The sequence below is a fragment of the Eretmochelys imbricata genome, chromosome 21 (assembly GCF_965152235.1).
Source record: "Eretmochelys imbricata isolate rEreImb1 chromosome 21, rEreImb1.hap1, whole genome shotgun sequence".
NCBI lineage: Eukaryota > Metazoa > Chordata > Testudines > Cheloniidae > Eretmochelys > Eretmochelys imbricata.
The window spans coordinates 3,028,806-3,053,550 of record NC_135592.1 but is presented as its reverse complement, the minus strand read 5'-3'; the positions used below and the strand labels follow the sequence as shown (position 1 = coordinate 3,053,550).

Here is a 24,745-nt window from a genome sequence, read left to right as displayed (position 1 = left end):
GGCAAATCCTGATCTATCTTCTTCCTGGCCTTATGTTATTGAAGAGGCATGAAGTATTGTAATTAATTATTGACTTATAAATCAGTTTGTGGGAAGGTATCAATTTCTGTTCATATTTTACTAAATCATTTTTGCAGTTTTCTCTTGGAGCAGGAAATTGTAGATCAGTGGAAACCCCCTTTCTCTCCCCTCCCATCCATTTTGCTGAAATTGAGATTTTTCTGCCACTTCATCAGTAATTAGAGATCAGATTTTTTTGCTATAGACTTTCTTTCAACACGAGAGCAAGCATTGTAAGGGAGGAAGTAGACCTTTGGAGCAGACCCCTCTTGGATTCAATTGCTGACAAAACCGCTGACACACTGAGACCTTGGATCAGTCACTCCCACTTTGTGGACCTCCAGTTTCTCCATCTGCAGAATGGAAGTAGTACTATTTTCTGGTGTCACAGTGGAATTATGAGTAAAACATTCATAATTCTGGGTTTTAATATATTATTTTTTCCCCCATGATTTTTGTTCACCAGTTTAGCAACCATTTGGGCTCAATGGTTCCCGCAGATTTGTCACACGTTGACGTGTGAGTCACCAGTACTAGAAATATGGCCTGCAACATGACTTCTCCCAAGCAACTTTCTAGTTGAGCTCAGTATAAATTTGGAGCTAGCACAGGTGCCTCTTTGCAGATGTCCAGGATGAACACAAAGTTTTGCAGAAAATGGACAGGCATCCCACGGGCCACTAATGCGTCATGATCCCCAGGTGAATTTAAACCAAGTTGATTTTGAGAAAATAATTTGAGAGCTTGTTACCAAATGTTTGGTAAAGTACTTTCAGATTCTCAGCTGAAAGACAATGGAAGAGCAAAGTGACCATTATCCCTCCTACAAAGTAGGGATATGCCCTTCTTGCTTTGATCATAATGACAGCTAGCACAAAGGAAAAGGGATCCAGTAAGTCTTTGCTAAGGGTAGGATTGGGTAGGGGAGAGAGCACCTGCTGGCTGAATGTGTACATCTGCTGAACTGGTCTACCTCCCTCCCTGTGACACTTATCTGGTGAACCAGTCTTCCCTCTAATTTTTCCCACCCACGTGCGGAATTAATTTTATGTGCACCCATATGGAGGTGATGTCACATCACCTTCATATCAGTGCACATAACACAATTCATATGGTGGGGGGTGGGGCCAAGGGGTTTGGCATGTAGGAGGGGGCTCAGGGCTGGGGCAGAGGGTTGGGGGCCTGGGGGTGTGGGCTCTAGGGTGGGGCTGGGGATGAGGGGCTCAGGGCTGGGACAGAGGATTGGGGTGCAGGGAGTGAGGGCTCAGCATGGGGCCAGAGATGAGAGGTTTGGGGTGCAGGAGGGTGCTCAGGCTACAGTGTGGATAGAGGACTCCCCCAGCTCTCTCCCTGCCGCAGCACCTGGGCTAGGGGAGAGAGGCACCTCTCCCTGCTGCAGCAGCTCTGTGGCTGCAGGATAGGCACCCCTCTCCTGGGCCCAGCAGGTCCATGCCAGGGGACAGCCCAACCATGGCTGGGCCCGATCCGGCCATGCCACCCCAGCAGGTCCAGGCAACTTGTCCATGATTGGGCCTGGGCCACTCCAGCTGTGCTTGGGCCTGGCCCAGGCCGCAATGCAGCAGAGTTGGGGCTGGGGTAGGGGCGCCCCTTCCCCAGACATGGTAGGTCCCTGGGCGGGCTCCTTGAGTGCCTGCGTGGTGCTAAATAGGCTGCTGCATGGCCACGCAGCTTACAGGGAGCTTAGTGACTACTAGTTCTCGCACGCTATTGTGCTCCACCATCATGGTAGTTCATGGGGGGGGAGGGAGAGACATCTCCCACCGGGCCAAGACATGACAAATTCCCTTTTTTCCTTCAAAATATTTGTTTCTAAGGGATTCAGTCTCTTATCCCCAGAGAGACACGCTCTTAGCACAATCCTGGCAATGCTGCTTAAGGCAGGCGAAGGGCCATCAGTGCAATTACAGAAGGCAATGTAACCTAAAGTGGCTTGTCCCATTCCTAGAGTGCTCCAGTTCCTTGAGTCAATGCAGCGGTTAATCCTGGTTACCTCTTTCCGTTGTAAAATAGACTGGCACTCAGTTGTGTTACAAGGTGAGATGCCATTTATTCTACAATAAACAAGTTCACTAATTATCGTCGTAGAACAGCTGCAAAATGTCCATCTGTAACTGCTTCCTACATGCTGTTGTGGTGATCATTGAGTAGGGCTGTTTGCCTACTGGTTCATTAGAATTGCTTCTCTGCAGGAGATTGTAGGTAATGTGCATAGCTAATTCACCAATTTCCACAAATTTTTTTTCTGTAGGGATTTGGGTTACTGACACTCTTCATCGTAAGTATGTCACACTATAGATAAAGCATTCATGGTGCAAACAGATTCAGAAAAAAGCCCTGTCTCTTTCTCTGGCCATTTTAATTGTTGACTTAAGTTATGGTGTAGTCACTTGACTACGGATAGTATAGGTGTCTGCCCATGCTGTTTTGATCTTGCTTGAGGAGTGGTTAGTAATGGCCTATGCACAAAATTCTTCAACAGGTTTGTAAAATGTCTTAACAATGAATCTTGAAGTGAGAATTAGAAATTTGGGTCATTTACAGGACAGCTGAGGAAAGCTCTGATAAACATGAACAATTAAGAATGAGCGATATCTCCTTGCAGAATGTGCAGTCAGAAGACCCCCATTGTCGAAGGATTTTACCATCAGTAAACATGCCTCCTAAATTCAAAAGCTGACTGTTCAAATATTGCACTTGGTCAGTCCTGACAAGACCAAAGGGCCAGATTCTGCTATCAGTTACATCAGTCTTATGCTGGTGTAACTCACTCTAATGGAGTTACTCCTGATTTACACTGGGCTTAGGAGAGCAGAATCAGCGTTCATGGACTATTCACAGCTATGAAATTCCAAAGTGCTGACAAATCTGTCAGTTAAAAAATCCTCGTAGAAAACAGGCTGCAGAGATTCCCATTAATATCCAAAAATTTAGGTGCCAAATTTTCACATGCAAAAATTGTGAATACAAACCTATATTTACTTGTGGAAACCAGCTGTTTGCACACCTATTTACCCAGAGAGGTGTGCATTTAAGGGGCTACATGCACAGATGTGAACACATTTTTGAAGGCTGAATTTCTCTCCTCTGAAGAATCCAAAAAAAGACCTTGGCTCCTTTCTTCCCAATTTTAAATAATTTCCTTTAGCTCCTTCCTCTCTACAAATATTCCATAGCTATACAGATTCCCCTTCTTTCTTCATGATCATATACTGCCCTTCCTACCTACTCTATCACTGCCTGTTAACTTTTAATATTGTCCTGCATACTGAATCTTAACATTGATTCCCAATATTTGTAGTTGCTCTTAATGTATACACCAGGATTTTTCCCTACTGGCTGGTAACACCACCCCACCCCTTCCAAGCCCTGCTAAAGAGTTAGAATGTAGAAAGCAATTTTTAAGGTACAATGGTCCTCCTTTTAATGCCTGCAGGTCTGGGCTCCTTTTTCTTTTTAGAGATTCCTCCTTTTTTCTCTTCCTACAGAGGACATGTATAGGTACATCTCAGATCTTAGAGGGCAGAGATTTAAATGTCTGACTCCAAGTATTATGCCTTTCTTCATAATAAATCCACCCACAGTATGGCACGGCTGCCAGATTTTACTCAGGCGATTCCCAGAGACCTTTAAATTGTCACCCAGGCTGAAATATCTTCCAAGCTCTCAAAAGTAGGGTCAGGGTTACTGACAGACATGTGAGGATGTACAAATATAGCAGCCTTGGCTTGCAGTCTCTGCAGACATACTGGAGCACAAATCTTCAAATGCTCCAGCTTAATCTGTGTACCAAATCTGGGTGAGATTCAGGATAGTTACTGGCTGCTTACCAGAGTGCAGATTGGAACATCAGCTGATAAATGGGAACAGGAAATATCTTACCTACATGGAAAAGTTAGGGGAAAAACAAATAGGAAACAAGCAGGCATTTAGTAAGCTAAACTGAGAAAATTTAAAAACAAAAATCTTGGCTTAAATTTAACTTTTACATCACACTGGAAAATCTATAGAGCCAAAGAACTACCATAAAGAATTACAACTCAGGATTGTTTTTTATCCAGCTTTTATGAACCATAGCAAAAGTTCCAAGTATTGGACTGCACTCCTAGCACATGTGGAACAGCTGAGGATGGATGGAGATCGGGAGACAAGTAGCTGAAAAAGAGCTCTGTGAGGCTCCAACAGAAGTTGGTCCAATAACATCTTACCTCACCCACCTTGTCTAAGTAGCTCCTTATCTGTCTCAAATGCAAATAATCCTGAATGTGAGTCACTGGCATATGGACTTTTGGGACCCATGCACATATCTAAGTCAAACAGTGGCATCCTCCATAGGCAGAAACTGGGGATGAAGGAAGCAAGCACAGTGCCAAGGACTGATTGAGGTCATGTTAGTGCCCCCAGCCGCCTCCTGTTACAACCTAGTATGCTGGTGAGAAAACAGAAAAGCCACCGGGGAAAAATGCTCAGCAGAGGCACATTGGTTTTGAATTAGGCTGGCAAAGACGCTCGCTTTCCATGCCGGTATGTGCGAGTTGAAGCTCCTCACGCTTGGCCGCCATGTAGCTTCAGAGCCTTAATGCACCTCTGAGCAGACAAATCACTCAAGTGCTTTCTCTGGCATGATGGGTTTGCAGATCTGACTCCTGAATGAGGTGGAGCCTGTGTGAATATAGGAGTCCCTGGGCAGACCTATACTGGGACTGTTTTTTCTCCAGCATTACCTTTATCTCTGAGAAGGCTGATCCAGGCGTAAGTAGCTTCCTACCATCCTCAAAACACATCTGGCCAAGCAGGACTGTGAGGTGTGTCAGTGATGCTCCTGTGAATTGGCAGGAATGTGGGGTGAGGGACAGGAAGGGAATTATTAGGAATCACTCCTAGCTGCACCCTCCTAAGTACTTTCTCCTGGTCCTCCTACCACAAGGCTGTGTGCCACATCTGCAGTATTTCTAGCTCCTAACTAACTTTAAAAAAAAAAAATCCAGGAGCACAGCTCTGGTCCTTCCCACTTAGTGCTGTGTGGTGCACTGTTGATAGCCCAGTGTTGCCCTGTGTGGGATTTTGATCAGTCCTCAGTGCAATGTGGTACTGAAAGGTGTTAGTGTGCCCTGTTCTGACACATCTGGTCAGTGTGCCATATGCTCATAACAGGATTTACAGTAGCCAGAAGTGTTTCATGAAACTGCTTCTATCATGGGTTGGTCTGCTAATCCATCCAGTTAATGTACACTGCATGCCTAACTTCCCCTCATGTCATGTTCGTTCTTTATTAGCAGCTCCATGTGCCATGCGTATTTTTTACCCATGATAATGTCAACTTTATAGTTCAGAGCAAAAAGTTGTCTCCTGTCCAGGTACTATGGACATGTTCAGAGTTTCATCTCCTCTGCTTTAACATCAGACTTCCTCCATGCAAAGTCTGCCTACTTGTTAGACCTGATCACATGCTAATTAGTGAATTCATTAGGACTGAAATCCACCTCCCTTCCCCCACCCTCCTCTGCAGGCTAGCCCAAGGCTTTTGTAATGCTTCAGCTGTGCGTGTGTATACATACACAATCTTTTTACTGTATGTTCCATTCTCTGCATCCCATGCAGTGAGCTGTAGCCCATGAAAGCTTATGCTCTAATAAATTTTAGTCTCTAAGGTGCCACAAGTATTCCTGTTCCTTCAGCTCAAGTGAGCCCACAAAATAGGACTTAAGTGGGATGTAATTGGTGCATACACCTTGCATTAGCCCCTTGTAGAAAGGTAATGTTTACCCAATTTGATTAGTTTTGCCATTTCTTCAATTTGTCTAATCAGCTTTTCTGGTATTCAGCCAATTCTGCTACTCCTGCACGATGTCTGAAGGTGAACTAAAGTCCTTTGAATCAGGCTTGCCAAAACTAGAATATTGGATGTGCCAACTAATTTCATCAAACGAACCACAGCTTCTGATTCACTATCCCTCCATTTTACTTCATGATGGATGCTAGCTGGGCTGTAGACCAGATGGCTGGGCAGCTGTGTGTAGGCAGAAATGCAAAAGAGGCACCAAGCAAAAGTTGTGATTGCCTCCTGCGATCTGACCATTCCCCATCTGTACGCCACTTGAGCGGTCTTGCAGGAAGTCTAAAGCAATTATGTATCTTCACAACACGTACATGCCAGAAGCTAAGAATTTCAAATTTCCATTAATTATGGAGAGATCTAACACTGAGCTTGACAAAAGGATATCTCGCTAGTGTAATTCTGGTTGAGACAGGGCTTTAAATCTTTCTGAACCGGCAGAACAAGTGAAATTGTCTAACAAAGGAGGAGATGTGTTGGCAATAGTGCTTCGTTGATAAGTGGTAGATTAAAGTTCCATTTCCACTGAGTTCGGACATTGATTACTTGGAAAAGGCTCTTGTACAATAAAATAACTGAGGTGCCAGAATGTTAAATGCTTAGCCACCTACTCTGGTTTGCTCTATAAAGAGCAAGAAGTGGGAGCTTTATTCAGAGCAGTTTGCTTAAGATCTTTGACAAAAGGTCAAAACAATGACAGAAAATAGTCACTCAAGATTCTCAGAGGCTAAATTAAGGGTGAATTCTAAAATTCAAGGCAGAAGACGGGTAACTAAGCAACAGAATAGGAAATCTTGACCAAGTTTCCTAGCATTTTAGTTTGACTATGGGAAATAAGTTTTCTAACTGAATGGAAAGAACTAAGCCATGTGTCCTTCCAGTCTGCTTTTGGCGGAAGAAAACTATCATGAATAGTAGGGTTACTGTAGCATATAGGAGCCCTAGTGATGGACCAGGACCTAATTGTGTGAGGTGCTGTACGAACACAGAACAAAAGATGTGTTGATTCCAGGGGTCTTCAAATTGCACACTTGTATGCCTCTTAATATGCAGCCTACTATATGGTAACACATATTGTGACAAGGGCAAGGGAATAACTACAGTGAAATGATCTTAAGTATTTTTCCTTGGTACAAACAGGATGCAGGAGGATTGAATAGCTCAAATGATTAGTTGTTGAGTTAAAACCCATTACTTCAAGGTTTCCGGTGTGAATGTAGCTGAACCTGGTAGTAAAAGAAAGCTTTTTCTCCTCTGATGGTTGTGCCCACACAAGGGGAAACTTGATCAATGGGTCAAGATGGAAAGAGAAATTAACAGCAATTAGTATCTTAACTCTACCCCCTTCAGTGAGAAAAATCACATTTAATGACCATTAAAGTATGTGTATGAGAAAGTATAAACCAAAGGTGAAAAAGCGAAGTGTATTTAGACCAGTGTTGGCTGTGGTGTAGAAGTGGTGTTACAAGGAAAGTTGAATCCAAAAGCAGTCATACCAGCAACATGCAAATTTCAGAGACACCAAGTTTTTTCCAGATAAATGATTTGCCCCAAATATAATTCTACTAGAGATCAGATAGAAGCACTCAGAGTCACCACTATGGCACACACTGAATAATCAACAGCCACTATTATTTGACTCTAGGAGCCATAACAATCAGTAGGGCCCCTACAATATAGTTTTCAGAGCCCCGTAACTTGATTCTGCACTGTTCGCTTCTTTAGAAGCGACAGCTCTTTTTGCAGGAGCTTATTGCGGAGGTATACCTGTCAGATTTCCTAAAGGGTAAAAGCAAAAGCTGATCTGGGTTTTTATTTTACCACAGATGGCAGGCTAAGATTAAAGCAGCAGGCTTCCCTGGCTATCTAGTCAATGGATGTCCTTCAGCCTAGCAAGGAAGTGTGCTCAGAAAATGAGACTGAATAGCTGCCCATTTTGGAGAATTGTTACTTTCCTCAGTACACGAGAGAGTAAAATATTCTCATCCATCAACCTGCAACAGAGATATGACTAAACTTAAAATTCAGTTATTGGGGTTAATCCCCCCCCGACCATATCCTAATATCACCTACATGAAATCTTCATATACAATTTCACACTGGGTGGGGAGGAGAGGGGAGGTTGATACTGTACTCAGAATCCAATTTAAAAAAAAGATGCTCTGGCATCACTTTATTGAAGGTGTAAATCCTTTTGGTATACAGTTTCTCTAAAAGGCAGAGACTTGAACTCCCATGTGTTTCTTGCTAATTGTCAACTAGGGCTTTATTGTTCTAACACTAGCCCCTCTGACTACAGAGACTTGAATGAAATTACAAATCTCTCCATCTTCTTTGGTTACTCTAAAAACTGAAATTCAAATGGCATGGACTATGGTAGGTGAATGTGGTCTGATGCTAAATTGACTGACTTGCTGTGTGAACCTGGGCAAGTCACTTCTCTCTGTGGATCTGTTTGCCTTTCTACTTTTTTTTTTTTTTTTTGCCTATATAGACTGTATGCTATTTGGTGTAGAGATTCTCTGAATGCACCTCCTGAGACTACACCTGCACCATGCTGAGATTACTAAAATTGCCCTGTGAAGAACTCCACAGAATCCTCAAGGCTCTACTTCAGGACAGAACAAGTTACTTTCTGAATGTCATTCACTAGCTGCAGAGGAATGTCTTGTGCCACACTGATCTGCCTCACTATTTTGTCCTGTTCTTATCTCAATAACTCTGATTTGATATATAATTCTTTTGCTATAAAAATAAAGAGACCAAAGAATAAATGGATTATAAATATTCTGTAGAAGAAAAATATAAAATGGACTGCAGTTAGCAAATATTCAGTTTGTGAACTGCTCAAACATACTGAAACCACTCAACTCTTTCTTAGTTAACTAACTGTTACCAAAAGCCTGTAGTCTTTCTCCACTGGTTAAAAAGAAAAAGCAATGATCTGGAGACCAGGAGTGGTTCTCTAATAATAACATGGAAGTTAGTTGCTTTTCAGTGAACAACTCTGGATGGCTAGTGGCTATCAAGTTTCTTTGCCCTGCTGGGAGGGGAGGAAAAAATGGCTTGGAAAGTCAGGATGGGGTTAATTTGGGAACGTAGGTTGTTGACCTCCTTTCACTTACTTATACTTAATGAGGTAATTTGACATGTAATATGATATGGATCTAGTGTTCACGATAGTAACATTGTGTATTACTGTAACTTGGGACATCACTTATTAGTCTGGAAAGGTGACTCTATGCTTAGGCGTACCAGGGGTACCTAATGAGTAATGGGCTTTATTGCATGTAGTAGACTGAATTCTACTGAAGAGAAGTTAAGTAGACAGATGGAATCCCACCATTTCCTTTGGGAGTCTCAGAATTAAACTGCAAATTATACTGTATTGAACACTGCACCAGCCAGAGGTAGGAGGGCAAATGGATACATGACCTAATACTAGGTCTTTTCCTTTTCAACTTCTATTTATCTGATGCACACAGTGTGAGACTATATTGTTCCTGCCAGAACCCTCCTGTTAGCCTTGAGATGCAGCCAAAACCAACCTACATTTCCTTTTACTGCCAAAATAATGAATAGAAGAGCATTCTCAGGCTATTTGCACTGGCACTATGAAAACAAGTCCTATAGTGGGATATCTCCCTTTATGATGTTTGTGCTACATTAAAAATAAATCGATAAATAAACCTAACATCCTCTCAGTTTCTAAGTGAAATTCTGTGGCAACTCTACTCATGTGTACTTCCGCATGGATTGATAACAAAGATTTGAAGAAGGGGCGTACACCTGATCACAATCTTAAAATATTTTAAGGGCTCTTATAAAGAGGATAGTGATCACTTGTTCTCCATGTCCACAGAAGGTGATAGTAGTAGTAATGGGCTTAATGTGCAGCAAGTTTAGATATTAAGAAAAATGTTTTAACTATATTGCTTTCTATTGACATACTAAGGGAGGCTGTGAAATCCCCCTCATTGGAGGTTAAGGACAGTTTAGACAAACATCTGTAACATGGCCTAGGTTTATGTGGTCCTGCCTCAACATGGGTGATGGACTAGAAGGGACAGCAAGAGGTCATCTCGCCCTAGTTTCTATGATGAAATGAAAACAGAATTATGCTGTTTTATGCCAGCTGAGCATCTGACCCAAAATGGCCAAAAAAATAACCAAACTTTTTCAGTTTGTCCTGAGGTCTGATTCAGTTCATATATGGGGAAAAGTTTAGGGCCAATGTTTTTAATCAGTTAGAATTGTAAATAAACCCATTAAGTGAGCTGGTCCATTTCCCTGTCAGTGCAAGAATCTTCCTGTCACTGGCTGGCTGGCACCTGTGGGATGAAATGGGGCCAACCCCACCCTTGCTATAATTAGCAGCCTCCTAGCCTGAGAGTCTGGGAGTAAGCATCAGGTGATAGCGTGATGGACACCCTGAGTTTGATAAAAAGGGCAATGAGAATTCAGTTAGCATGAGGAGCTTCAGAATGCATGTTAGACTCCTAAGAGAGGCTGTGAGGTGGGGTTTGCAGGGAAGTCCTAGGAGATGGTGCCTGGGAGAAGAGAAAGATGAAACTGCAAGGGAAAAAGGATCTCCAAGGAGAAAGCCCTGAAAGGCAGCACTCAGCTAAACGCAAAGAATGCTCTGGGGCCTGGGAATAAGAGTGAAGAGCAGGGAGTCATAGGCTTCCAGAGAGGTGCTATAACAGAGTGGAGAAGAACTTAACAGTAGCCCGGAAGATGGTAGGAAGAATATCCTGGGGCCACAGAAAGCAGAAGAACCTTTTGTTTGCTTGGATGTTTGGACTTCTACTTGGACTTCCCTTACCCTAGAAGGTGTTAAATGTGTTTAGTAAGTTGGCCAGAGAAGCAATATCACCAACACTGACTTGTGTGGAGGTGTTTGAGGTGGGACCTCTGCCACACAATGAGGAAATTGAGGCAGGGATACTGCAGGGCCCCCTATGACATGTGGGGGTCACTCTAAAGCCAGTGACCCTGTTGCAGTTCCTCACAACACGTTTATAGTGTCTTGACTTGTCTTTTAAACAACAGTGCATCTGGGGAGACTTAGTCTGTTTTTCTTAGTCGTCAGTCTACATTTTTTTCTTAATTTTCTCAGAGCCCCCCTAGCTATATGCCTCCTAACACCCTAAATGCTATGCATCTTCAGCATGCACAACTGTCACCATGTAACATCTTCGCCAAATTGCAAATGTTGAGCTTTTTTTAGGGCCAAATATTCAGCTTGTGTAAATAGGCTTCGTTGACTGGTAAGGAATAATGCTAATTGTCATCAGTTGGTGACCGAACCTGTAGTTGTTCCTCATAAATCAAACCCTCTGGGCTTCTAAACAGTTCTTTATTGGTCTCCTCTGAATTCCCTCCAATTTGTGAATGTCTTCTGTTTATGAACACTGGCAACATGCTTGGCACTGAGGAAGGCACAGTCCCTGCCCAAAGGAAGTTATGCTCAAAATAAGCTAGGTGGGTGACTTGAGGAGGGCGGGGGGAGGAGGCAGGGTAGGAGAGGTAAGATTTTCAAAAGCACTTTACATGACTTAAGGTAAGTCCCATTTTCAAAGGAGACCTAGGTGGTGCTGAGACTTGAGTGCCTTACTGCTGGAGTTGCATTTGAGAATGGGACTTCGATGTGTTTGAAGATTTTAACCAGTTTCCAAGAATCTGTGCTTCAGTTGATGTGCAGCCATGGATGGGGAAAGCTGTTCCACTCCCCTCTCTTACCAGTTCCAGGCCACTCAGAGTGGAGCACAAATGTTCCATGGATGTCCTACGTGAGGGTCTGTCACTTCAGTCCAGAAAGGGTTAACCTCTACTGAGTCACAAAGGTGGTGGAGATCCAGGTCTCCTGGAAAATATCACCATTAGTAATGACCTCAGCGCTTTCTCCACACAATCATTCAAAGTCAATCCTGACTTCAGCTGGGTGAATTACCACAAACAGCAAGGAGACATAATTAGTTATGACTAATTTGTTGCAGAGCATTTAACATTTGGTTTCCCCCTCCTCCATTTTCATACTGACAGTGGCTACTGTGTCCCTTATTTTCAAGTGATCTCTGTAAACTAATTACTTTGTACTGGGTCAGTGCTGTTATTAAATTATCATTTTATGAGAATAAAAATAGCTCAGATCCAGTAAGCAAACCAATAATTTCCCTTTCTCTCCAGTGAGAATGCAACATTACTGTTAATATGAATTTCTCATATTCTTGCAATGGTGCAGACAAGAAATGAAGAAATAAAGAAGCTTTGTAAAATATGTTAAACCAATTGCTACAGACATTTGCTAAGGTTTCCGTTAACATACATGATGGCTGTATTATTGTTAACTTAGCAGATACTATAATTTACCATTCATATGAGATTTCTTGAGAAGAAAATGACAAGTTATTCATTCTTGTTACCAAAAAATTATATTAAAATCAACAAATAAAAAACCATACCTCATAGAGATCAGTATTTTCAGTCATTTAGAAAAGAACTCAGTGGATTTAATAGGTCCATCCAAATACATTTAGCACTAGTAGAGATTTCAGTATTTGGGAGGTGCTGTTGACTATAGATAGTCAAATTGTGACGCCCGACTGGGTTTATCCATGTAATGCCAAAAAAAAAATCTGTTTCTGATTAAAAACCAATTTCACAAGCAATATCTATAAATCCATTAGTGGGAGACAATTCATGTCCATTTCATACAGGATGAAGCTGGAATCAAGAGAATGAAGCCTCGAGAAAATGAGTTCTTCATATAGTTCTATCAGTTTATTGTTTTGATTGGACTTCCTCAGTTAAATTCAAGCTGTTCTTTGGCTTTTGGCAGTGTAGGAAATAGCAATGGTGTGAAATTTGGGAGGCCTGCATTACAAAGAAAGTAGCTTCCATTTCTGCCATCTTGTTAGGTTAAATGTGTGAGGTGGCATGCAGAGATTTTTTTTTTCTTAATTCAGTTTAGTGATACTTGATCAAGTCCTGACACACACACACAATATGATTACATGGCCCAAAATACAATGGGTTCCTGGAGAACCCAGGGAAGAACAATAGTCCATAAATGACTTGCTATTTTTTGTACTTTTCCTGCTACCTTGAATTTGTATAAAGTGAGTGACAGTTAAAATCAGATTTAGTTGCTATTATTTTCCATCAGAGAAATAACTTCAAACAAATCTCCATTCATTAGGCACATAACTGGCAGTCTTTTACAGGAAATGTGGTCAGTATTCAGTAAGTGTATGCTAGTCCATCTGTCAAAGATCTGCCATTAGGTATTTAACATTCTATTATACTACTTAAATCTGATCCCATTTTTTCCCTATGGTTGAACAGCAAGAAAAAAAACCCATCAGCAAATGAACACTATTGATATTTTGTTCATTTCTTTTAGAGATTTTGGTTAAATGCCATCTCTCTCTCATGCACACACATACATAAGTCTATGGAGAGAGTATAGGATACAATCTTGAAACAAGGACAAGAACAAAATCCTGCTCCACCAGCAAGCTGGTGATATCAACAGTAAGAAGTTCCAGATCTTTCATCACTAATGTGAAGTGACGTAAGTCAAGACAATTGGCATGTGCCAAACAGTCATATGTATGTTCCTCATTTCCTAGTTTTTCTTAATATAAATGGCTGATATTGTTTGGCAACTCTATCCACAATATTCTGGGGGGTTCTCCTCTTTTGTCATCTAGCTGTACAGAAACATTTTCTGCTGAGCCGTTATTAGGACTCATTCTCTGCTGATTGTTTTGGATCAGTACCTTAAGCAATGGAAGTCTTTCAAGGTATTTTGCACCATCTATGGGTATACAGTATCCATATCTGGGTATTAGGTATCCATATTAGGAGACACTTGGAAGGGAATACCTTCATGGGGAAAAGGCAAATTCAATCTGATTGTACCTTTAATTCTTGGCCAGTCTGCTAAGACTGCCAACATAGGTTCTAGTTAATGCCAACATCTAATTATTGGGTGTGTAGCACTTCCCCTCCAGGAACAGGACTGATGCTCAGCAAATCATAGGCCACTGGACAATCTAATGAAGAGGTCGTTACTGATCTGGGGTTGGTTTTGAACCTAAGGAATTGGGTCCCTTTTTTTTTTTTTTTTTTTTTTTTTTTTTTGAACCAGTGTAACACTAAGGTGAAAAGCTGTATCCCATTTTTAATCCCCTAAGGAATCTGGTCCCATTTTTGGTAAGACAAAATTGGAGTTGAGAGAGAGGAGGGGCAAGTAAATTGAAAATCTAATAGATTCCTTTTCCAAACCAAAAATCTTCCAAGAGCCCACTTTGCATTCAGCAAAACATTTGTCATGAATTTCAGAATGTTGAACAGCTCAACTTCTTGAAATTTTGGAGAATCCCCATGGGTGCTGATGCTTCTTAAAGCAGCAAAACAGTAATGCATCCCTAAGCAGCAAGAGGGTAGACTTTTTTTTTTTTAAAATTCTCAGCATTGAGGTCAGTGGTGAAACTCTGAAAGCAAAGCGAGGCCAATACTGACTGCTTTTGAAGATACCATCCATAATGTTTAAGAAGAAGCAGAGGATATTGAACCATAAGAACTCAGTTTCCCATATTGCTGAGCAAATTTGCTTCGTGTAAACTTATCTGATTAAATCTAATTTTTGCCTGTAGATTTTCTGATAAGGTAGTAATTTCCTCCAATTTATTCAATTTTTTTCCATAAATTAAGTCTTTTTTTTCCCCTTTCTGGATTGATAACTGGAAGGTCAGTATTAGGCACCTGGCATGCAAAATTCAAGTTGCATTATTTGCTGGTCACTTTTTTCAGACAAATTCTATGCTCTTGCTCTGTTCCCAGATTTAGGGGCTCAGTCTTGAAATGTGCTGAGCACTCCGGACACAATCTAGCAAAATACTTTGAGCACGTGCTTAGCTTTAAGCATAGAATCATAGAAGTGTAGGGCTGGAAGGGACTGCAAGAGGTCATCAAGTCCAGCCCACTGCATTGGCTCAGGGCCAAGTAAACCTAGATAATTCCTGACAGGTGTCTTTCCAATCTGTTCTTAAAAACCTCCAGCGATGGGGATTCAGCAACTTCCCTTGGATGCCTGTTCTGGAGCTTATCTCTCCTTAGAAAGGGTTTTCTAATATTTAACCTAAATCTTCCTTGCTGCAGATTAAGCCCATTATGACTTGTCCTACCATCAGTGGATGTGGAGGACAATTGAATGCCGTCGTCTTTATAACATCCCTTCATGTATTTGAAGACTACTCAGTCTCCTGCCGACAAAGTCCCTGCCAATGTGATGTAAGGGGAAAATTCCTTCCTGATCCCAAATTTAGTGATTAGCCAGCCTTTTCTCAAGACTAAAAATGCCCAGTTTTTACCATTTTTTTTTCACAAAAAGTTTAGAAAACCTGACTTATTTTTGTTGCTCATCTCGATTTTGTCCATCTTTCCTAAACTGTGGCACCAGAATTGGACACAGTACTCCAGCTGAGTCTTCACCAGTGCCAAGCAGAGTAGGATAATTACCTCCCATACAATATGCCTTTTCGTAGACGAGCCTTTTTCAGAACTGCATCCCATTGACTCATGCATTTTGTGATCCACTGTGTGCCCCAGATCCTTTAGCAGCACTACCACTTAGCCAGTTATTTCCCATTTTGTAGTTACTCAACTGATTTTTTTTCCCCTTCCAACGTGAAGTACTTTGCACTTGTCTTTGATTCAGGGCAACTCTCCAGTTTCTTAGGTTGTTTTGAATTCTAATCCTGTCCCCCAAAGTGCTTGCAACTCCACCCCTCTTGGTGTCATCTGCACATTTTATAGACATACTTTCCACTCCATTATCCAAGTCACTAATGGGGGAAAAAAATTGAACAGTACCGGATCCAGGACTGACCCCTATGGGACTCCACCAGATGCACCCTCCTACTTGGACAGCAAACCATTGATTACTACTCTTTGAATATGGTCTTTCAATCAGCAGCGCACTAACTTCATCTAGACCACATTTCCCTAGTTTGCTTATGAGAATGCTATTTGGGACTGTACCACAAGCCTTACTATAATCAACAAATATCTTGATTATAGCTTCCCCCTCTTGACCACTAAGCAAGTAACTCTGTCAAAAAGGGAAATTAGGTTGGTTTGATATTTGTTTTTGACAAATCCATGCTGGCTATTCCTTGTACCCCATCATGCTTCTCCTCCATAAGCATGTGAATATCCTCACTGGTAGCCATGAATGCTCAGCAACTTGTAAAATTGAGCTCTAAATCATTACACAAGTACTTCTGGCATGAATCCTTGTGCTTATCATTTGAGAATTTGGTTTCTGAGGATCCACTTGAATGTTAATGAAAGGAAAATATTAAAAGACCACAACTGAAGCAAATTCATTTTGTTCACAGAGTATTAGGCGGTAGTCATCCAGATCTTCTCTCCCACCATGCTTAGGATTTTCAGAGAGGCCTGATACAATTAGTCATTTAACTTTTCAGTAGAAACTAATCACTCAATGTATCCAGTTGGATCCAAATGGATTGACATAAGAACAGTGATGCACATTCAGGATCTCTGCATTTGAAAAATTGCTGTATTCACTGAGCAGCTGCTAAAAACCAACTTAACTTGAAAAGAAGACTGTTTTGGCTAAAAATTGCTCTGATGTATTTAAATACATCAGCTAGGAATGGTACTCTACCCGCAGTGTCTGTCTCCAATCAAAAATGAAAATGCTACTTAAAAGTAAATGTTGATAACACAAAACACCATTTATAACAATTAAACTGCCTGAATATTGCACTGCAATGTTCAAGCCAGCTAGCCAAGAACTGAAGAAGAGGCTTGTCACCAGATATTAATACTAAGGGGCCAGAAGTGTTCCTGCAGCATTGATTGAGCTGTGCTGCCATTGTTGAGGTGGATGGTCTAGGTCAGCATCTCATATAGAAAAGGTAGTGTTGTAGCAAAACTATTTATTTTAATGATGTTTGACAAAAGGGTGGGAAAAGGGTGATGTTGCTGTCGGCTGTCTGTAGAGAGTTTCTGCATGAAGTGGGTAGCTGACTTGGAATTAATTCTGAATAGTTGTTTCCATAATTCAGATTGATTTAAGATGCACCCAAGAATAACACTTTCATTACAAAACCTCCTGAGCAAAATTAAAATCATGCTAAATTAAAAACAGCCTCTCTTAAACCAGGGCTGATGAGCACAGCTGAGGGATGCAGGGTCAGTATAATTTGATTCCTTTTGTTTTCTTCCCTGCTGCATGCAAACTGCTGTTGAATCCAAAAAGACGGATACGCTTGGTATCCAAAGAAACATGCAAGTCATCCTGGATTTCTCAAAACTCTAGCATCTGATTGAGAAATAATACCACCAAAAGTACTATTTATTCTATTTCACTTAGTGCCCCCGCAATGAGACCACATTTTTTTGGTTTATTTTTATCATGTGTATTTCCTTAGGGGCCAGTGTAGTTCTGCAGTGACCCCACTGGAGATTTATTAGCATTAACATCCTACCCCTTCTATGGTTTTCAAGGGAAACCCCCATTGACACCTACAAAACCCCTAGGATCTGATCCAAAGTTCAGTGCAATCAACAGAAAACTCCCTTTTATTTCATGAATAAGCTTTGTATCCAGAGTTAAAAGTTCAGTAATACAACTGGTGGATTCTGTTGGATGCACCTAGGAAAGGCAACCATCACAGCAGGAACATATTGCCTGGAGGTACCCAGAATGAATACATGTAGGCTGGAAATTAGAAGACCGTTTCTAACCATTGGAGGAGTTAAGCTCTGGAACAGTTTCCCAGTGGGAGTTGTGGGGTAAACCATCTGATTAGGTTTATGATGGAGCATCAGCCAGTCACCTGCCGTGGTCAGGAAGGGATTTCCCCTCCCCCCCGGCCACACACAAATGTAATCCTTTTTATCTCCTTCCTCTGAAGCTTGAGATGGCCACAGTGGGACATGGTACACTGGACAGGCCAGTGCTCTGAGGTGGCACTGAGAAGTATCTCTCAGGACCTTAGCAGGTGCGTCTTGCTCACCCCCTCAGTCTGATCACTAAATTTGGGGCCAGGAAGGAATTTCCCCCTAGGCTGCATTGGCAGGGGCTTTGCAGGGTGGGAGATGGTTCATCTCCCTCTACAGCATGCAGTGCAAGTCACTTGCTAGGATCATCTAGGTCTATTTGACCAAATCAGTTCCTTGTTTCTACAGGAGCCGTGGGCATTGGTGCACCTCGGTGCCTCCTGTTCTCTGCCTGGGGCATACAATAGTTGTCTTCCAAGGGCTGTGATGCTTGGCTCTAATTCTGGTGGCTGTGCTTGGTGTGTGGGGGGTGGTGGTGGTGGCCTGTGGCAGACAGGAGGTCCAATTAAATGAGACGTTGGGTCTCTTCTGCCCTTAAACCCTGTGAGACAACTTCATGGTGAGTGTCGTGCACATGAAGCATTCAGTAGCAGCAGCCAGAAAATTAAAAAGTTACACTCTCAAACTTACTTTGGGGGGCCAAATCCTCAGCACTCTGTCAAAGTCAATGGAGTCACACAAACATAAAACTGGTGTTGCAGAGCAGAGAATCAGGCCTGCGAATTTAACAGCCATCTTTATGGGGATGGAGGTGGGGGAAGGATGTGTTTTCTAAAAACAAAACAAGACAGTCTTTATTCATTACCAAGGGCTAAAAGGAGGTGCAAGGTCCTAGCAGGTGTAAAGCGGGGTAGCTTTGGCTTCCATGGAACTACTTTGATTTACATCAGTTGAGGATCTGATCTAGCTTTCTTCAGGAGTATTAATGCTAGTCAACTAGAACATATGTTAATGCTTTTCAAAGCCTGGCTTGGTTGATTTGTTTTTTAAATAAACTTTCCTATTCATCTAAAGCAAGCTTATAGTTGAATGTTTTACTAACATGAGCAGTTATCTTGTGCATTCTAAATTCAGTTTTATAAACCAATCTGTTAACAATGAGTTTCCAAGATTGCGAAATTACTCCATTATCTGGATTAAATGGGCAAAAAGATTTTTTCTTTGCGAATTCTTTTTTTAAACATGATTTCTTCTGGTCAAAACCGATTTCAAATGCTAATTAGAATTTTAAATGCAACTGAGCAAATTTTAGAATGCTTTATAAAAGCTCTGAGCACTGTTCAGAGGCAAGCAGCTAACTGGCACATCACTTATGTGGGCAAAATGCTGGCATATGCCACACACTAGATATTTTGACTGGGATTTTTGGCGACATCAGTCAGGTAGGGAATTGCAAATACACTAATTAGTAACCATTCCTTCCCAGCTGAGCCAAATGACTCCTAACTTCAGTGCACCTGTGAAAGAGAGATCCTCGGAGAGGCTTAGCACTGTTCAGCTGCGGCAATGGGGGAGTGTGAGGCAAGAAATAAAAATAAATAAATTGTAAATAGAAAAAAAGAACAAAGAAGCAATTTCTCCATGTCCCTTCCTGCAATGCCTTAAAAATCAATGGCCATTAGACAGAAGGGGTAGGGATGGTGTCTCTAGCCTCTGTTTGCCAGAAGCTGGCAATGGGCGACAGGGGATGGGTCATTTGATTCCCTGTTCTGTTCATTCTCTCTAGAGCACCTGGCATTGGCCACTGTCAGAAAACAGGTTTCAGAGTGGTAGCCATGTTAGTCTGTATCAGCAAAAAGAACGAGGAGTCCTTGTGGCACCTTAGACTAACAAATTTATTTGAGCATAATCTTTCGTGCTCAAAAGCCCACAAAAGATTATGCCCAAATAAATTTTAGTCTTGAAGGTGCCACAAGGACTCCTCATTGTTTGTTTGTTTGTTTTTTTTGTCAGACGGGATACTGGGCTAGATGGACCATTGGTCTGACCCAGTCTGGCCATTCTTATGATGATGATCTTGTGTCTAAATAGCCTAATCATTTTTTAACTTCAAGAACTCAAACCAAGAACCTGTGTCTTTCATCTTTGGGTGTCTTAAGGGGAGAGGCAGAAAGATGCCTATATGAGCTGTCTTAAATCTTCCAGATGTACACCTCAATATAGATGGATTCCCAAGTGGAATAGAGAATATGGACAATGTGGGGACATGGCTAGGGTACCCCACATCTCTACAATACATGGCTTTTGGAATGGCTCTAGTAGCCAGACACAACTTAAAACAGCCTGCAAACTGTACAGAATGCGCATTATCAACATCATTCAATCTTAATAGCATTTATCTCATAGCTTAATTTGCATACTTGGGTGCTGAATGGAATTTGGGACCCCAAGTTAGGTACCTAAACTGAGAAGTTGATGACTTTTTTTACAAGGAAGCATTGCATAACTAGACTTTATGTCGAAGTAGCAGCAATCTGAGGTTCATTTATGAAGTGCCAGCAGAACATGACACTGACTCTGTTTCCAGTGGTTAAAGCAGACTGAAACCAGAGGGCCCTCACTACGGCATCCAAAAACAAGGGGGCACGGTGGGGCCGCATTGTACCCCAAGCAACGGAGAGGAGCGGGAGCTCCCTTCTGCTTTTATCAGAGGAGGGGGAGCTGGGATAGATACTCTCAGTCAAAGTTACAGTGTGGAAGGTAGGAATGAGCAGAAACCCAAGAATTCATCTCTAACTTCGCTTTGTGTGCATGCAGTAACATTCACAGACGTGTTGCAATAGTTGTGCCTGCCATCCACTGGCCAGAAAGTGGAGTGGACACGTCCAGCGGGCCTTGCCTTATTCCGGACCTTGTTGTGCAGGCATCTTGCAAGCTGAGACTTGAACGGTGCCCTAAAGACCTGCTCCCCCAAGGGTGCTTTTCTGAAGCTGGTCCAGAAGGAGTCCTGCAGAGCGCGTCTTAGGTGAAAGTTGCTCTTTGAGCTACTCTCTGGCACAAGACTAAGGCAAGCAATTGTAGAGCAACAGAGGTGGTTGGAGCTTAGATACCAGTTAGTCACGTTATAAACAAAATGATGATAGATGGGGTGAGAGCACAGGCTTCTGTCCTCAAGACGTCATCCAGTGTTTTGATCTCATAAAATTACATAACTCTTTAAAAACTAGATCACAGTAATCTAGCTAATAGTTTATGCTAGCACAAACTAGTTCAATTCAAATCCACACAAAAAACAATGATACTAGAGGTTTGCTTTCTCTTGTGTAATATTTTACACACAGCTCCTGTAGCTTAAATAGATCTCTCCCTCTAAAACTTACAAAGTTCCATTTCAATCTCTGTGATTTTTTTTTATTCTTGTCAGTTTAAAGCACTCATTCAGCTATAATGTCTATGATTAGTATATACTGAGAACACTTTAAAGTATTCAGAAACAGTCTGTTTTGACTATCATTATATGCAGAAAGAAAAGGAGCTACAGGCAAGAGGCCATTTCATTCCGATGAACAAAGAACTAATTGTACTATGGAGCCTTATCTGTACATTGTATGAAGTAGTTTGTGCTAGGGAAGGCAAAGTCAAAGAAATGCACAGTATTTGGCAACTAAACAGATATGTGTCTGTGTAATTTTAAAAATACCAAAGCAAAACACCCCATTGCACACGATTCTCATGGGAACAGGATGAGAGAAGAAATAAATGACTGATATTCGTCATCTTGTTTAATGCACTACTGGAAGACACTCTGATAGTATGGTGAAGAGCACAGTATAAAAAATTCTAGAGAGTAGAATATAAAGGGCCATCATTTAAAAATTGGGAGCTGAAAGTTGAGCTCCTAAACCTCTATTTAGGTGTATAAATTGGACATCTTATTTCATTGAAATCAATGGGGGAAAGATTCTCAGAACCTTTGAAAATAAGGCCACTTTTATTTATATGCCTAAGAATGGATTGAGGAGCCAAACTTTTGTCACCCAAGTTTGAAATTTTGGCCTGAGGGGTATGACTGCCACTTGTCGACATGCCAAGGGTAAAGCTAGCTGGGGTAACTTGTGAAGAGCCATGAAGATGTAGCAGCACAGACATCAGCATGGGCTAGCTATCTGAGCAATTACTTGGAGTTCAGGGTGGACTTGTATAGCCCTCAGTGGAACTCAGGCTGCCCTGGCTTCACTGCTCCAGTACCTGGGTAAGGAGACTAGAGCCAGCTCGGGTACATCTCCACAAGCTGCAATCGCTCCCCGGGAGTTCAGTGTAGATGTACCGATAGACTACAGTGATGCTCAAGAAAGGGGGAAAAGTCTACTTCAGTTCTTCTGGCATCATTCTGTTTGCAGATATGTTTTACATTCTTTACTTTGCAAAAAAAAGTCCAGAGTTTACAATTGCCTCATGCTATGTGCTTTCCTGACAGCTGAATTATAATAATAATTTAAAAGTGCTATTGTTTGTTTGGACGTAATAGGCATAGGGAAGTGTTTAAAAGCAAAAGCCGTTCAGTGGGAAATCTGGTCACCAAACTATAAGAGAGAATTCTCTAAGGCCAAATATTAAAAACTCTGAATTTTCTAGTAGGAAACCTCCCTAAGTACATGTAAACTCAGCATATGAGTGTGAATTATGAAAAAAAGATTGCTTTAGTTTATGCAACTCTAGCCCCTGGAAGCAGCAACCTCAAAAGCTTACTTTATTTGGTATAATCCTGTCAGAGAGGATTTGGCTATTCATTTCCCTTTATGAAGGTTTCAGTTCTAAACACCAAAAACACAAATCTATAACCTTAGCAGAAACAGCTGTAATATCAACAGGAGAGAAATTAAATATGAGAAAGATTCCTCCAGGCTATATTTCCCATGCGTGTCCTATCAATTTTGCACCTGTCTGTCTGATCTCTTCAAATATTGCAACTGCTACAGCATTATTTTTACGATTATTAATCTCACAAGTAGACACAAAGAGGGCCATTTCCTGTTCAGTTAACAACAAACCATATCCTGTAGAATGATCACTGAATACCTTCAGTAAGGTGATTATCTGTAATGCCTGCTTGAGTTAGCAAACTTGTAATGCCCATTTGCAAGCAGTCAGATACATTATAATAAATCTTAATTTTGCAAAAAGACAAAATCCCAATGATTTTGTGTAAACCTTCAAGTTGGTCAAATATGTGTCTGAATAAAAATATAGGTCCTAGTTCTCAACTGCTTTGCACCTTGTGTTGTTACATACATCTCTGCAGAGAGAATGCAGAGTAGGTGTGAAAAGCTACCAGACAATATCAGGTCCTGATTCTCCACAGCCTTGCTTCTTGTGCCCGACTTTGCCCCTGTGCAAAGTATTTGCAAGGTGAGTATAAGTGCTTGTGGTGTTTTGCAACCACTTTGCACAGGTGTAAATGCAGACAGGATATGCCTGGGAGAGGAGAATCAGGCCCATAATAGCCCCCGAAGCCTCTGGAGCAAATACCAAAGAAACCAATATGTAACCTCACAAAGTAACCAAACTTCAGCAACCACTGTGCGTTTGTCTATTGACCGACACAAGAAAATGCAACACTTACCCGAGGGTTGTCATGGTTACAATAGTGTACCAAAAAGAAGCTGGTATGCTGGTGAATTTGCTGGCTGAAGACCCTTTCTCTGCATAAAACATCACAGTAGCAAAGATGATGATTGCCATAGTGAGGGAAAAGAGAAGAAAGCCAAGCTCCGAGGCACAGCTCTTCAGAGTGTAGCCAAGGATTCTTAAGCCTTGGGAATGGCGGGAGAACTTGAAAATCCTGAAAACCCTGAAAACCCTTAATGTCACAAAGGCTCCGCTGACGTCCTCGTTGTTAGTCATCACCAAGCCAATGTAATAGGGCATGATGGCCACCACATCGATGATGCTCATGACACTCCTCATGAACCTGTAGCGACTCGGGGCTGCAAAGAGCCTCATAAGGTACTCAACAGTGAAAATCATAACGCAAGCTGTGTCCAAGCAGAAGAAAGCCACGGCATACCTCTCCCCACATGGAAGCTCCTTGTTCCCAGGCACTGTGCCACATGGAACGGTTTCCACCACGTTAGTGATCACTGAGACGGCAATAAAGAAGCCAGTGACGTAGTAGAACACTAAGGCTAAGGTGCTGGTGTGGGGGTTCTCAAAGGCTCGCCACATGGTCTGCCGGAGGTTCAAAGATGGCATGGAACCTTCTTGGTTGTTCTCTGAGTCATTGTCATCCATCAGCCGCTCAACATTTTCCCGCTTCCTGTCTTTGTACTCTTCATAGCAGCAGTCCCCAATGATTTCAGGTAGGATCCCATAGAAGGCAAGCTCCTCGTCATAGGCAGAAATGCACTCGTACCTTGGGTAATGCAGCTTGCCAGTTCTGTAAAAGTTTAAGATGCACCTAAAGACTTCAGGATCCCGGTCGAAAAAGTATTCCTTGGTGTCTTCATTGAAGAAGAACTCTTTCTCAGTGCTGCCCAGGAGCGTGTCCGGATATCTCTCCAGTGTAGTCCTCCAGGTCTGGAAGCGCCTCCCACTCACGTTCAGAATGATCAGCTCATCCTGCCTCTTGTTTTTCTCAGTTGGGGCCAATGGCATAGGGCAGTTGGCCACTGGCATCCATCCTATGGCAGCTGCCCTGGCAAAGGGCAACCATGCTGCTACGCCCGCCGCCATGATGGCTCCAGGCCTCGTTGTGGGAGAAGACTATTCTTCTGCTTCTAAAAGGAGTCTGGAGTCAGATCAATTCCATCTAAAAATATAATATAAAAACAGTCAATGGGGGATGCTTTGCCTTCATTATTTTTTTTTTCTAAAAGACAATATCAGGACAACCTGGATAAGAACATAGGAGCTTTATGACAACTGAGAAACTAAGCTGTTATAGCCTTCCATTTTAGAAGAATAATCATTGATCATGTGCATCTTTTAATGAGGGAAGGTTATGGCATT

General features: G+C 41.9%; 1 protein-coding gene across 2 annotated transcripts in view; it reads right to left on the bottom strand.

Moving 5' to 3' along the window:
- The window catches only part of KCND3 (potassium voltage-gated channel subfamily D member 3), a 214,035-nt gene extending 189,566 nt beyond the window's left edge, over positions 1 to 24,469 (bottom strand). For both annotated transcript variants that reach the window (XM_077839149.1, XM_077839150.1), the window contains exon 1: positions 23,361 to 24,469. In XM_077839149.1, coding sequence (XP_077695275.1) covers positions 23,361 to 24,469 — 1,109 coding nt within the window. The remainder of the gene's footprint in view (positions 1 to 23,360) is intronic.
- Between the last annotated feature and the right edge of the window lie 276 nt (positions 24,470 to 24,745).